At 35.0% G+C, this 15,570-nt stretch overlaps 1 protein-coding gene and 1 pseudogene across 1 annotated transcript; one reads left to right on the top strand and one right to left on the bottom strand.

Annotated features, from left to right (window-relative positions):
* Positions 1 to 341: 341 nt before the first annotated feature.
* Positions 342 to 2,812, bottom strand: LOC131299536 (probable E3 ubiquitin-protein ligase ARI7; annotated as a pseudogene).
* A 3,543-nt stretch (positions 2,813 to 6,355) lies between these two features.
* Positions 6,356 to 7,588, top strand: LOC131299990 (signaling peptide TAXIMIN 2-like). Its single transcript, XM_058325600.1, has 2 exons — positions 6,356 to 6,683; positions 7,232 to 7,588. The coding sequence occupies exons 1-2, from the start codon at positions 6,586 to 6,588 to the stop codon at positions 7,353 to 7,355; spliced, it is 222 nt and encodes a 73-aa protein (XP_058181583.1). The 5' UTR covers positions 6,356 to 6,585; the 3' UTR covers positions 7,356 to 7,588.
* The last annotated feature ends 7,982 nt before the right edge of the window (positions 7,589 to 15,570 follow it).

Genomic DNA, 15,570 nt, shown 5'->3' on the forward strand with positions numbered 1-15,570 from the left:
ATGGATTACTGATATATATTGGGTAGGAAGGAACCATAAACATTGAGTCAAACACACAAATGAAAAAAGCATACTTGGCTACTTGTCACTCATCTTCTTTAACCAGCTTCAGCCAAAAAGTGACCTCCCAAAACAAAGCTTTTCTATAAGCAACAATGCCTTTCTAATTTCTTATTGATTATTGCTTCGTTATAATGAGAAGAATCTAAAAAGTAAAAAATTATGATCGAAATATAATTTTTTTAAATAAAGACAAAAAAATAGCTTATTGGCTTGCTTTTGTCTTTATTCAAAAAATTGGTTTCGATCTTTTTTTTTCTATACTTTTTTAGATTCTTTTCGTCATGACAAAACAATAATTCAATAAAAATAGACGAAAACCTAAAATGCGAAAAAAATTTGAATAAAAACAAGAAAAAAATCATTTGGCTTATTATGCCAAACTAGAAATCACCATCACGTTGGGGCAAGAAGCACATCTCGCATGGGGGCAAAGACGTGGTGTTCAAATAAGTGCAATGATCGCATGCCCAAAAGCCATGATCGTCCCAATTTCTACTCGGCCCGCCCGCCTGGGACGAAGCCTTTCCTCTTCCGCTCTTACCCTTTTTGGCCGCCCCACTTTCCGCAGTTGCTATCTCGCTGCCGGCCCCCTGGGAATCCACATCCGATAGACCATTCTCTAATGCTCTAACCAAGTTCTCAAAGTAATTCCGAGTGACCCTAGTCAGCCCAGCCAATTTTGAGCGGAAATCATTAAAGTCAGTTGGAGGCGGTTCAGGACCAAGGTAAGCTTTTACGTCCTTCTCAGCACATTTATGAAGCCTTTCTAAACCAGCCTCGGCCGCGCCTTGCAGATATTCGAACAATTGCCTCTTCGCATGTTCATGCTCAGGTAGATAGTATCCATAGGCATAGGTCCATTTCAACACTCGCCGGCATTCAACTATCTGCAGCCAGGCTTCTGTGATGAACTTGAGTTGCGATTCAGGTTCAGAATGTTTGACACTAAGCTTCTCGAGATTCACAGTTTGCATCTGACGTAAATCCGCAATGGCTTTTTGCCTCAACGATTGATTGGTTGCTCACCGTTCATAATAATGAGTGTATCTCTCTATAGACTTCGTGGCCATCGCTCTCCTTCTCTCAGTTTCGTCGTACGATCCCTCTTGACATTCCTTATACCGGTTACATTTACCATGACTCGACCATGAACCAAGGCATAGCCAGCAGAATTCAAACCTGCAAGGGGTTGTGCATGTCATGTGCATACAACCGTTGTTTTTCTCAATTGGTCTCCTACACTTCGGACAAGGCTTGCAATAAGCTAGAATCCAATTCGTGTTTTCCGATTCTGCGCTGTTTTTCACAATCCACTTGGCCACAGTGTCACAGTCCACAGGACGATGAGCGTCTTCTGTACACTGCAATTTCAGCTCAAAACAATAAGCTTTAGGGGTGGTTTGGCAATATAAGCCAAATGACTTTTTTTTTTCTTATTCAAAATTTTTTTGCATTCGTTAGTTTTTCGTCGATTTTTTTTAGGAGTATTGCTTTTTTCATCACGAGAGGAATTTAAAAAGTAAAAAAATACGATCGAAATCCATTTTTTTGAATAAAAATGAAAATATTGGCTTATTGGCTTATTTTTGTCTTTATTAACAAAATGGATTTTCTTCTTAATTTTTAATTTTTAGATTCCTCTCATCATGAAGAACCAATACTTCACAAAAAACTAACTAAAAAAATAAATGCCAAACGACCCCTTAATCTCATCTCATACACAGAAAATAATCAAACTACTCCTGTTGTTCCAAATTGATGGTCCGGTTCGGTCTTCAATTCAATTTTAAAATTGTCAATATCTTTCAATCTACAATAAATTTTATGTGCAATATGTATGTTATATGATAGATCTTAATTAGTTCTATTATACAATTGAATTAAGTTTTTAAAATCTTTAAAGACATTGTGATTGAGATATATTAATAATTTAAAATTTACATTGGAGATTGAACCGGATCATCAATTTGGAACGGATAGAATATAATAAGTTTTCCAACCCACAAGAGACTTACATTCCAACAAAAGCCATAGGAGCATGGGCAAGAAACATCAGAGTTTTCACTACCAACAACAAATTCAACAGCATACTCACAGCCCGGGCCAGGACACCACTTGGTCTTTGGATTATCTTCGATAAAAGAACGAAGAAGGTAACGAGCATATCTCTCCTTATCTTCCTCAGATACCAACCGATCGATCATATCTTGGCCGATAGCAGCACCGCAAGAAGGATCGGGGCATCTCAACATCAAACATTCAGGGCCACCATTGATGGATGTGTTCATGTAAGCTCTCCAGCACCGGTCACAGAAAGGATGACCGCACGCAGCCGAGCTGATCCCATCAAGAGGAGAGGATTCGAAACAAATCCCACAAGTCAGTTCTTTAGCATTTGGAAATCGGACAACTGGACTTTCCAACAAGCCGACGGCCTTACGGACTCCATCTTCGTCCGCAAACCATACCTCATGGACGTTACTCTCACTCCAACGAGAGTGACGAAGTAGAATGCTCGCATCCGCTCTCGATACAGAAAGGACTGTTGAAACTGTTGTGATTTCGTCCTCTTGATGCTGTCGTATATCCGCTTCTTTCAACGTAATATAATTCTGTTTGCGGCGGCTACCGGATACACCGTCCGAGTCATTGTCGGACTCGCAATCCCCGTGGTCATCACCGCCATCTCGTCCTCGCTGTACTCCACGGCCTTGTCGCCGCTGTAGTAGTCGTCGTCCTCCGAATCCATCAATAGAGAGCCCCAAAAACCAAAACCAAAACCCTAACCCTAAAATAGCTTTTCTCCTTCGGTGAAATAATGTTATTTATAAGGGAAAATAACGGCCAAGGACATCTTTTGATAATTAATTCTTGTCAAGGACATCTTCAAAATTAACAATTATTCTTAGTAGTATGTCCTTAGGCTATCCACAGTGGTATAATCAAATGCCAATTGTTTTTAAAGTTAACAATATTAGTACAAAAGATTACTCACAATGGTATAATCAAACTTAGCAACATCATTAGAAATAATCAAATTTTGGGCTTTGGATAACCAAAATTAACAATCTTTTTCAATAATCAAAATTTATGGATCCTACACCTCATAAGTTAACTAGTTCCAAAATTCGTATACACACGTGTTTCAATTAGTATTTTCTTCTTCCCTTCTTCGCCCACTCTTTTTTTTTTTTGGTTAAAAAAATAAAATTGAAGAATAAAAATTTTATGTAGCCAAGCTTTTTCGCTACTCTATATCTTTTCACTTCGCCAACAAACTATTTCTCTTTCTTTTCCTCCAAAAGTAAAACTCATATTTTTCGATCATCTACAATTCAATCCATCGTCGCCAGATTAAGGTGTTTCACTCTTCTTTCCTGTTTCTACTACTCACCCCCAAAAAAAAAAAGAAGGAAAAAATCATAATAGGAGGTAAGGAAGTCACCGATTTTTTTTTCAAAATTAAGAAAATGAATCGATATATTTTAACTCATAAAAAACGTAAATGGAGGGAAGTGAATGACAGGAAACAGGGGGGAGAGAGAATGAAATTGTAGTGGACCCCATATTTTGATTATGGACTAGCAGTGATCATAGTGAAGCTCAACATTGTTAAGCTTAACAACTTCTTAAGTGAATAATCAAAAGCTGATGTGTCAACTTTTGGTTATCCTTTTTTGATTATACCACTGTGGATGGCCTTAGGCCATCCACAGTGGTATAATCAAAAGTCAATTGTTGTTAAAGTTAATAATATTGGTGCAAAAGGGTGCTCACAATGGTATAATCAAACTTAGCAACATTCTTAGAAATAATCAAATTTTGGGTTTTAAATAACCAAAACTAGCAACCTTTTTCAATAATCAAAACTCTTCTTGGCCTCCCACTTTTCCCTCTTGATCCATGCAACATCTTTAAGTGTTCATTGCTTTTCAAGTACAATATTGACTCATCATCCTTTCTTTCATTCTCTTTTTGTTTTTTTTGCTTCGATTTTTTGTCTTCCTTCTGGTTGGATTTGGTTGTGTGCATCATTCTGGAAAACAATCTCGCCAAGGGGAGTTGAACTTGGTGCATGGTGATAGAGTAGATAATGGTGGACTGCCCATGTTATCCAAACCAATGGCTTGACTATATATGTGGGTTTGATGATTTTTTGGATGTTTTGGTTGTGTTTCAAATAAGAACTTGATTGTTCTACTTCGAACTGTGCTTTAAAATCAGCCAACAATGCTCATACTTGAACTTATGAAACGTAATGGAGAAAAATGAATGGCGGAAAATAGGGGGAGGGGGGAAAATTGTAGTGAATCCCTTATTTTGGTTATGAACTAGAAGTAACCATTGTGAACCTCAACATTGCTAAGCTTAACAACCTCTTAAATGAATAATCAAAAGCTGATGTGTCAACTTTTGGTTATTCATTTTTGATTATACCACTGTGGATGGCCTTAGAAAGTATTAATTATCAAAACATGTCATAGGCCGTCCTGCGGTAGAGTCCAAACCTTAAAAAAAATAGAGGGCCCATGAATTGTTGCTCTAGTTTTTTCCTTTTCAAAGCATTTTTGTTTTCAACTTTCATCATAATTTTTATTTTTAGATTAAACATTCATAATTTGGGTTTTGGGTTATATTTTCTATAATTTTTATTCATCTCGTCGAAACAAATCAATAATTCACAAGTTTGACGCAAATAACAAGTGTGAATAAAATTTGAATAAAACCAACAGAAAAGAGAGAGGTCAAATTGGCTTTTAGGAAAACTAATGTGCTGTTTGATATAGTTGAAGCTAAAAAATTAAATACTGGATGCTGAATTTTTTTTATCTAAAAAACTATTTGATTAAAATATCAAAAGCTGAATTATAATAATTGTTTTGATTTAAAGACAAAGGAATTTAGCTTAAATTATTTATGATTGTTCTCTTTGAGAGTTATTATAGAATGTCTTCTGGTTGTACTCGTGGTGGCAGAGAAGTGGTAGTTGTGGTGGCGGCAATTAGTAGTGTGGCGGTAATTGTTGTTGCAAAGATGGTGTGGTACTGGTAGTTGTAATGGAGGTGGTGGTGGTGGAAGGATGGTGAGGGGGTGGTGGTGGTGGAGACCAGTGCAATTGATGAAGGTAACGAGTAGTGGTGTGAGAATTGAGAGCGCCAGCACAAAGCGAAGAATAAGGGCGAGAGCGAAGGCCAATTTAAAGGATTGTGTGACTAAGGTGGTGGTAGAGGTGGCGATAAAGTTTTGTTGATAGTGGTGGTGGTGCGGAGATTGAGTAGTGATGGTGGTGGCGACAATGGAGAGGTGCTAGGTGGTGATAGTGGTGACGATGGAGTGGTGCTGGTACAACGATGTCAGTGGTGGTGGTACAACGATGGTGGTGGCGACAATGGAATTCTTAGTTGGCAAAGACAATTCGTCAGTAGGCGGCTGCGTTTTTTTACCATTTTAACCTTATGGTTGCAAAGTTCGATATTGAGGCCGCAATCTAAAAACCAAAAAAATAAAAATAGACAGTACACTCACAGTTTGAGCATGGGCAAAGTATGGAGAATTCAAAAGCCTCCTTACCGATTATGGAGAAGAATTTAGTGCTAGAATTATAAAATCCCGTCTTTTATTGTCTACTTAATAAAAGGTAGAAGAAAGTTAGTTACTCTGGGTGGATTGAGACATTTTTGGTGTACATTTAGAAGTTTTCAGGATAAAGCCTTTTTCATATCGGGATAGAAAATATTGTAACTTCTTTGCCAATAATATTCACACCATACTTTTTATAAGTACATTTAAAAACATTTGTCTTTTATTGTTCTTAATTTACTTCTTTGCCAATAATATTCACACCATACTTTTTAAAAGTACATTTAAAAACATTTGTCTTTTATTGTTCTTAATTTACTTCTTTGCCAATAATATTCACACCATACCTTTTATAAGTACATTTAAAAACATTTGTCTTTTATTGTTCTTAATTTACTTCTTTGCCAATAGTATTCACACCATACTTTTTATAAGTACATTTAAAAACATTTGTCTTTTATTGTTCTTAATTTACTTCTTTGCCAATAATATTCACACCATACTTTTTATAAGTACATTTAAAAACATTTGTCTTTTATTGTTCTTTACTTCTATGATGTGCGCAATGTTACGCAATAAAGGAAAATTTCGTGGTACATTTAGAAAAAAACGTGAAGTACAAAACCCGTTTGTCTATTTATTTCCGTTTTGGATAGGGGAAGAGGATAGTTACTAATTTCTACGTAACCATTCGGAATAGGTCGACGTGACTTTATTTTGGGAAAATACGGTTGTTTTTTCCATACATCATTTGTAGAAACCGATCATGGTCAAAATCGCCAACCATCTCGAGTTGTCAAACCCAAAATACACCCAATTGTTCATATTTAGGCATTGGGTAAATGTTATAAATAGAGGTTGAAAGAAAGGGGGAGGAATCCAATCAGCCATTGGGTTTGTTGTTGTTTGGGTTTTGGGTTTGTGACAAATTTGCTTCAAGAAATGGGAGATTGCAGGCCATTAGGGTTCTTATTGGGGTTGCCTTTTGCCCTTGTTGCTTTGGTTCTCTCCCTTCTTGGTGCTATTGTCTGGCTTTTGGGGTAATCACAATTCCTCTCAATCTCCCTATTTTACTTTGTTTGCATCTAAATTCTTTTCCCTCCTTTCAATGTTTAGCTTTCCATTGCATGGTTTTTCATCTTTCACAAGCAGAACAAAATTTCCCAACCAATTAGAAAATGATCACAGAACATGGTTTCTTTCTATTCCATACATAAATTTACAAAGATAGATTTCCTCCCTTCGGGGGCTATGGTTTGTTTTCCTACAAAACCCTAGAGAAATTACTTTTGTAGGGCTTCTTTCACCCCTGTGTGGGTATTTTTTGTTGTTTTTCGCAGTGCTCTGTTTATTTGGAGAGATGGTTTTAGTTGGAGTTGGGTGTAGTCTTTGATTAAGTCCTCTCCTGTTTGGTTTCTTGATCTCTTGTAATGGAGTTTTCTCTCCATGTATTGTATCTTGGATCTATAATATCACCTGTTATCATTTTGGCAAAAAAAAAAATTCGGTTTGAAGTTGCTTTTTGCAGTATTACTTTAAATTGTTTTGCAGAGAAAAATGATTATTGATTTGATTTTTCTAAATGCAGGTCTCTATTGACTTGTGTGTGCCCATGCTGCTGCTGTTGTGCCGGTGTTGCGAATGTGGCTATGGAGCTGATGACGCTTCCCCTCAAGATCATCACATGGTTCACCGATCAGATCCCTTGTTAAATGCTAATTTCGCTACGCAATGTTCGAACTTATTACCGGAAAAGAAAATCATGCATCAATTTAGGCGAACGGATGGAAAATCAAAATCAATCCTGCGTACGAAAATCCCCAGTTTCCATTTGTTGTTTATGTAGGGTGGCTCTATCAATTTCATTTATTTGTTTGTAACTAAAATGCCGGCCATCACCGGACATGGCATAGGGTTGTTGAATGGGTATAGGGACAAGCAGCTATCCTGTAATTCGTTGGATTTGATCTTATTATACATACAATCTAAAGAATTGATTTATGGTTAACTCTTTGACATTTGTTGTTAGCCCTTGATTTTGGTTTTTATTTTTTATTTTTGTAGGGAATGGCAAAAATAAATTAGTTTTATGTGCACAATATTTGAAATGTTTTTTTCTCTCCAATATTGTACACATCAATAGGGATTAGCGGAGGAGTTTGTTAGATAGTTAATCCACGAGGGGTCCAAAAGCTGGGGGAGGCCAAGAGATAACCGTTAGGCCTCAAGCCCTTTATTTGAAATGATTTTTGCAGTAGTTGTTTTCTTGCATTGTTTGGGTATATGTGCATTGTTTGGGTATGATGGAGGAGATATACTTATTTACGAAGGTGCTGTAAAGTGTATACAACCAATTACAGTTGTCCAAAAGTGTTTTGAACGGTCCGAATTTTAATGGAACAAGTTTAATTATTTTCTGAAAAAGTTTCATTAACATTTCAACCATTTAAAATACTTTTGAACGGTCACGATTGAATGCTGTAAACACTTATAGCACCTCCGTAAATAAAATTTTCTTATGGAGATCATCATCTCCAAGCAGCTCAACAAATCTGAACTGTTGGCAGTAATACCAAAACCTCATGGCGCTCTTGTTACTTGTGGCCAGCCAAGTACAACACGGTAAATGTTACGGCATCTTCTTCTCTTCAATTTATTAGACTGTTTATACATTAAGAAATATGGTGAAAAAATTAAGTGCTCCAATTTTCAATTCGTTTGAACCGTCGGGAAGATCTTATTTTTTGATCATTTTATCTTAAATGATCATAATTAATTTTTGTCTCTAGGGTTTCCATAATCAAGTATCTGCTATTTATTTGGGACCTTGTGAAGCAGATATTTGATTATTAGACCTCTAAAGACAAAAATTAATTATGACCGTTTAGATTAAAATGATCAAAAAAATAAAACTTTTGCATTGGCTCATACGGATTGAAAAAAATGAAGCACTTAATTTCTTTAGACACTAGTATTCAAAGTGTCCACTAACAACTTTTTTCACTTTTTTGGTTTTGTCCTTATTTGAATTTTTTTCCCGTTTGTTCATTTTTTGCCAAATTTTTTTGACTTTTTGATTCATCTCAAAAAAAGTAAAAAAAAAAAAAAAAACTTTTATCCAAATATTTTGAACAATGACCACTTTTAAGTAAAAAAAAAAAAAACTTTTTTTTACTTTTTCTACTTAAAAGTGATACTTGTTCAAAATATTTGGGTAAACATAAAAAATTTTACTTTTACTTTTCCGATTCGTTTCGTCGAGACGAATCGAAAAGTCAAAATTTGATGCAAAACGAACAAATGGAAAGAAAATTCAAATAAGAACAAAATTGCACTTTTTTTCTAAAAGTGTTAGTAGAACACCACGAGTTGAGGTTTCATTCTAAATTTCTAATCATCAAAAGAGGTGATGCTTGATGCCGGTAAAATCTGTGCCGGTGGCCATGGCCAATGGGACCAAGTGCTTGGACTAATCCCTAAGCCGTCGTTTGATAAAAGTATTAGAATGGTAGGATTCGTAAGGAAATGAAATTAGGATTGAAATTGATAACTGATATGAGAGATCCCGTGGATCGTGCAGAAATCCCAAATTCGTTGCAAACTTTACATTAGACTTGTCACTTAAGTAACTACTCCTAATAAATGAGCGTCCATTTTAATTGTCACCGACTCAAGTCTTGCTTGTTTCACTTAAGAGTTTTTTTTTTTTTTTTTTTTAGCTTTTTTGTTTTTGTCTTTATTTTTCTTTGTATTCCTTAATTTTGAGTCAAATTTTTGTATTCATTGGTTCGTCTCATCGAGAGTAATCGAAAAAGTAACGACTTCTATCCGAATATTTTGAAAAGCTATATTTTGACTCAAATTACTCACATTTGGGAATAAAAAAATTTTTGGGTAAAAGTTATGAAGTTTTTACTTTTGAGATCCTTCTTGACGAGACGGAGCAATAATTCATAAAAATTTGACTGTAAACTAACAAATGCAAAAAAATTAAGTGAGGAAAAACCCAAAAAAAAATTAAGTGAAACACCCCCGTTGATGCGGCGCAGACTCCTTTTACGAAATTATTTGCAATAAGAGATCACGAATTTGCTTATGTTAAAGATTCTCTCTTTGAAACATAAACATAAATGGGTATGAACTAGAGGTATTCCCTCTTCAAATACACGATATGAGATAAATCTCGATTTTTCTTTAATTCAATAAACAACTAAATTTTAATCTCACCCTACAACTTATTTTATACTAAAAAACTAAGTTCGAAAAGGAATCAGCAAAACAGGAAGCTGAATCTCGGTAAATCTCTTATTAACTCAATAATTACCAAAATCAAAAGATTTGAGCTATTCTCAAATTTGATTTCCAAAGAATAAAAGAAACTTACCAAAACAAAGAATCTCCTGTAAGAATTTATGACCAAAACAATAAAAACTAAATATTCTATTTCTCAAATGATATAATATTTCCATTCTATATCATTCTCCCTAGCTTGAAGAAACTCGTCCTCGAGTTTACAAAGGTTGAATTCTTCGAAACACATCGGCATCGTTCTTGTACTTCAAATTGATTTTCTCCAACCCAAACTGTAAAGAAGAGTTATGAAAAGGGAAAATTTTATAAATGGTCCCTCTAGTTTGCTTGAGTTCTCATGTTCGCCCCTCTAATATTAATTGTATCAATTTTAACCCTATAGCTATAATTCCATCTCAATTTCGTCCCTCTCCCTGATGCCGTCAATGAAACAAACGGAATTGAAGGAAAAAATTGTTATTTTCTCTCATAGATGGACTAATTAAATTGAGATTTTATGTAAACCAGATGAACTATTTCTAAAATTTTACTTTTGTTTTTTGTAAATAAAATTAAAAAAAGACCATAAGTAATGTATTTGACAACTAAATTATTTTTTATTGGATAATCAAACTGTGTTGAAAATTTTTATATTTATATTTCAATACACATTACAAAAATATTAGAAAATGCATAAATCAACCCCTTAGCTAAAATCTTTGTATCATGTTCTTATAATCTACTCTCTTTTTTTACCAGATAAAAAAAATGTTCAAAATCCGTGTTTATTTGTAATATGACTGATCTTATGAGTAAGTCCCAAAATAAATACTCTTATACCCATGTTTTAATGTATTTGATCTCTTAATATTCAATAGTGTTTCATTGCTTAATTAAACACAATTACAAGATTTCTAAATACTACTGAACTTTTTCTTTTTAATTATGTGACAGAGAAAATAACGAGATTGAAAATTCAATTGAAAAAAATACAATACTAAGACATTTAACATATGGGTTGTTTTTCGTTTTTTCTCATATTTTTTGTGATATATATCATAAAAACTTTAAAAAATTTCAACATATTTTGATTAGTCAATATAAAATGAGATGAGAAACATATTACATATGATGTATTTTAAATTTATTTGCAAAAACAAAAGTAAAAAATAAAATTGTAGAAATAGTCCCCATAGTTTGCATAAAATCTCAATTTAGTCCCTCTGTGAGGATAAATGACAATTTTGTCCTCCAATTCCGTTTGTTTCATTAACGCCGTAAGTGAGAGGGACGAAATTGAGACAAAATGTAAATTATAAGGCTAAAATTAACACAATTGAGGGACGAGAATGAGAATTCATGCAAATTAGAGGGACCATTTGTAAAATTAACCCTTATGAAAAATAAAAGTAAGAATTTTCTTCCCAATTTTCTTTAAGTACGTCGACGTGTCTCCTCACGATTAAAAGGGCCAACAGATATTTACCTTTGTTCCTCCTCACGTGTCTCCTTTGTTCCTCCTCGCGTTTCTTTTGCTCTTCCTCCAGTCGACTCTTCTCCTCCTCCCGCTCCTCGCGTCGCCTTTGTTAGAGAACTGGTAAGTCTTCCATCAGGGGCTATTTTATGTCACGGCAAAGTCCAGTATAATTAGTCGAATTGCGGATAAGGTTGATCCAAAACTGAGTTATTAACAAATTCATGAAAAGTAGGAAATTTTACGAGTGATATGACACATCTAGAAAGGTATAATTTACCCTTACCTAAGAGTAGAGATTCCCTGCCACAATAATTTACCCTTACACTAGAAGATCACATTGGCTAAACCAACTTGTCTGGCAGCTTCACTGGAGTCGGGAAACAGCCTTGAAATGCCTCCATGTGCTATTACCAAAGGTGCATTTCCTGCAAAAGCAAACTAATAAATAAGTCAGACAATCGAGAAACCCAAACGGGCAGACCAATTCAATAAAATTTTAAACAAGTTTTGACACTCTTTGTTGGCTGCCCAAATATAGCCACAGTGGCGGCATGAAACAAGGGAGGAGAGAGGGGTCTATAAGAAGTTACAAGTTACAACTACTTTTGCCCATTATATAGGTAGAGAGTGGAACCTCATGGTTTTCCCTACATTCAATTCTTAAAGCAGAACTTATAGTTTTCAGCAGAACAGTCTGTGCTCAAAAGCTCGTTAAAAATCACATACTCAATATTTTCCAATGATTCCAACACCAAAACATCACCAATTGATCAAGGTTTAAGACCCATGAGAACCCATAGTCAAGTAACACATTCAACTATGATAAAATTGATGAAAAACATAGCTCCAAAACCGATACCCGAGCTAGGAGATATGTTCGTTTCTTCAAGATGTGTCGGTGCTGTCTGCACATACACGAATCTGACAGCAGTTTGGTACGTGATTTTTATCTTTTCCCTCACTTCATATTAAATTCTGAAATTTTTACAGCATATGCTAAACACATAGAGGCATCTCCAGTAAAATTACCAGAAAATAACACGATTGGCACATCAATGATAAAAATTCCTCAAATACATGACAGATTCAACTTGTTTGAAAACATAGTTTAGCATATTCATAAAATATACGAATTTCCTGGAATTAAACCCAACTCCAACCTCTAAAACCCTCTCTCATGGATTCAATTCAGTGCTAGCTACATGCCAAGTATGGAATTGAACAATAAAATCATAGATTTAAGTATATAAGAGCATGAATTACCATACAAAGTCTTCAACTCAAGCAAATCAGATCTGTCCCTAAGAAACCCAAAAAAAATTCTACCTAATCAAAGTTTTTCTATAAGGGAAAACAAAGGCTTCCACGCGATACCCACTATTAGAATTCAAAAACTCAACAAGTCTTGTCTGATAATACAGATTAGGGCTTTCCAAAAGTTTTTCCTTTCCCGTGAAATCAAAGCAAACAAGAACAGAAGATACCGATACCGGAAAACCCAAAGGATTTTGGTGCCGTCGTCGAGTTGTTTGTTTCCACCGCGGTCGTCAATTTTGCTGTCACCCCCGCCGCCGTCGTTGACGAGAGTAGCGGGGAGAGAGAGAGGGAGAGAGAGAGAGAGCACGATGGGGAGAGGAAAAGTGATGAAGAGAAGCGGGCCTGTATCCTTTTGGGGGTGGGTTAGATCAGGCGTGGTGTATACGGTGCCGTTTCATTTGGGAAACAAAATTGCCGACTAACCCCTTAGTCGGGAATTATTAAAATGCCGCCATTTTTTCGCAAAAATTTCAATTTGGCGCAAAAAATATACAATGTACCCGACTAAAATTAACTTAGTCGGCAATTGTCTGGTTTCAGATTTAAGGGAAAATATTTATTGGGCTCTAATTGCGTCACCATTGCATACAAACTCTAAACTTTATCGCTATGAATGTTTTTATAATGGTTGATCTGAACCGTTAGAATTTTACGTCTTACCGATTATATTATTGTCACCAAAATCAAAGATCATTCAATATCATCGACCACATGATCGAAAAACTTTTACTGTGTCCAAACGCATTAAAGTCTTATAGCACACCACCCGAGCCCCGCTTGAGGTCTTTTTGCGCGATCAAAACAATATATCTTTAATTTTTTATGGGTTGTATCTTTCTTGCTGAGATTATAGTTGATAACTTTTCGTTGGACAATTGATCGAAAGGAAAATCCTATTTTTCTAATGAGTTCATGTCTCGATAAACGGGTTTTAGAAATCTAATCAAGTTGCAAATTTTCGAGAATAAATAATTCAACAAGTGCAACAAAATCAACGATCTCGATCGTCATGATTGTCTTGCAATCGTGTGGCTACTATAACAATGAATACAACATAAGCCTTAGTTGATTATCAAGTAAATCGAAAGTATAGATTGCAAAGGTAACTGTTGAGTCATTTTTTATAATGCTCGATCTGAATCGTTAGGATTTCACATCTTATCGATTGTAGTATTGTCACCAAAATCGAAGATCATTCGATATCAACGACCACATGATCGAAAGCTATTTAATGCGTTCGAAGACGTTTAAGTGTTATGATACACTAAATGAGTCCCACCTGAGATCTTTCTTGGCAATCGAAATCATCTATCTTTGACGTAATATGAATAAGATCATTTGTACCAGAAATGAACTTAATCCCATATGGGTAGACACTTGATCAAATAAGAATTATTTTTAATTTAAGAATTTGTGTGCCGATAAAGGGGCTACTTTAACTTGATCAAGCCAAAATTTTATGAAAAACTTATGATTAAGAAAGACAAAAAAATGAATGGTTTTGATTGGAAAAGTTGCATCGTGATCAATGTAATCGGAACAAATATTTTCATTCTTGAAAGTTTTAAAAAGGGGGGAAAATTGATATTACTGACTAAAAATTGGTGAAAAATGCATATATTCCCGACTAAAACTATTATTAGTCGGCCAAAATATATCAATCCCGACTAAATTAATTAGTCGGGAAATGTATTTCATTTATTGATTTTTTAAATTGTTGAAAAATGCATATATTCCCGACTAAATTTATTATTAGTCGGCCAAAATATATAAATCCCGACTAAATTAATTAGTCGGGAAATGTATTTCATTTATTGGTTTTTTAAATTGTTGAAAAATGCATATATTCCCGACTAAATTTATTATTAGTCGGCCAAAATATATAAATCCCGACTAAATTAATTAGTCGGGAAATGTATTTCATTTATTGGTTTTTTAAATTGTTGAAAAATGCATATATTACCGACTAAAATTATTATTAGTCGACCAAAATATATAAATCCAGACTAAATTAATTAGTTGGGAAATGTATTTCATTTATTGGTTTTTTAAATTGTTGAAAAATGCATATATTCCCGACTAAAATTATTATTAGTCGACCAAAATATATAAATCCCGACTAAAGAAAGTTTAGTCGGGAAATATTAAAACTTTTACCAACTATTTTTTATTTAGTCGGTAATTGGTAAATAATTGCCGACCAAACTCATTTTAGTCGGGAATCTTAGTCGGCAATTGTGTAATTTGTTGTAGTGGTCACCCAAATATTATTCTTCATAGCAACTCCAATATATTCCCCAAAAGAATCCACGAATTGACCACCCCATCGAATTTCACCACCTTCAAGCATGGTAACAACTTCTTTTTGCAATATTTTTTGATTTTCTTCTTTTATAATTTTCTCCACCGGTTTTTCGTCAAAAACTGGTGGCTTACTTGAATCCACTATTGGATCTAGAATAATATTTGATGTGAATGGCCACTCAGTGATAGCTTCATCCACCATTGTCCTCCCCCTCGACTGATGGTTACCAGTCAAAAGTTTGGTGATAGAAACATCATCCGATACCTCATCCTCTTTCGAAAATCGAGATTGAACCGGACGATAGCAAAGTAGGTTCTCCCCAATAGCCATGGCAGCCATCACACGTTGCTCAAGTTGTTGGAACCGCCCCTCTATTCGAGCATCTCGAGCAGCATCATCTCGCTCATAGACTTCATCAACATAAGCTGTATGACCTCCTCTTCCACCTTGACCTCATGCACGTCCTCCGGCCATAGTCAGGATTGGAACGAGAGCTCTGATACTAACTGATGCAGCGCAGCCTCCTTTTACGAAATTA

This window comes from Rhododendron vialii, chromosome 9a (genome assembly GCF_030253575.1).
Source record: "Rhododendron vialii isolate Sample 1 chromosome 9a, ASM3025357v1".
Taxonomy (NCBI): Eukaryota; Viridiplantae; Streptophyta; class Magnoliopsida; order Ericales; family Ericaceae; genus Rhododendron; species Rhododendron vialii.

What these genes read in the sequence shown, in the direction of transcription:
- LOC131299990 (XM_058325600.1), top strand. Translation starts at nt 6,586, where the DNA reads ATGGGAGATTGCAGGCCATTAGGGTTCTTATTGGGGTTGCCTTTTGCC. An exon ending in GCTATTGTCTGGCTTTTGGG is followed by an intron (nt 6,684 to 7,231) that starts GTAATCACAATT and finishes TTCTAAATGCAG; the next exon opens with GTCTCTATTGACTTGTGTGT.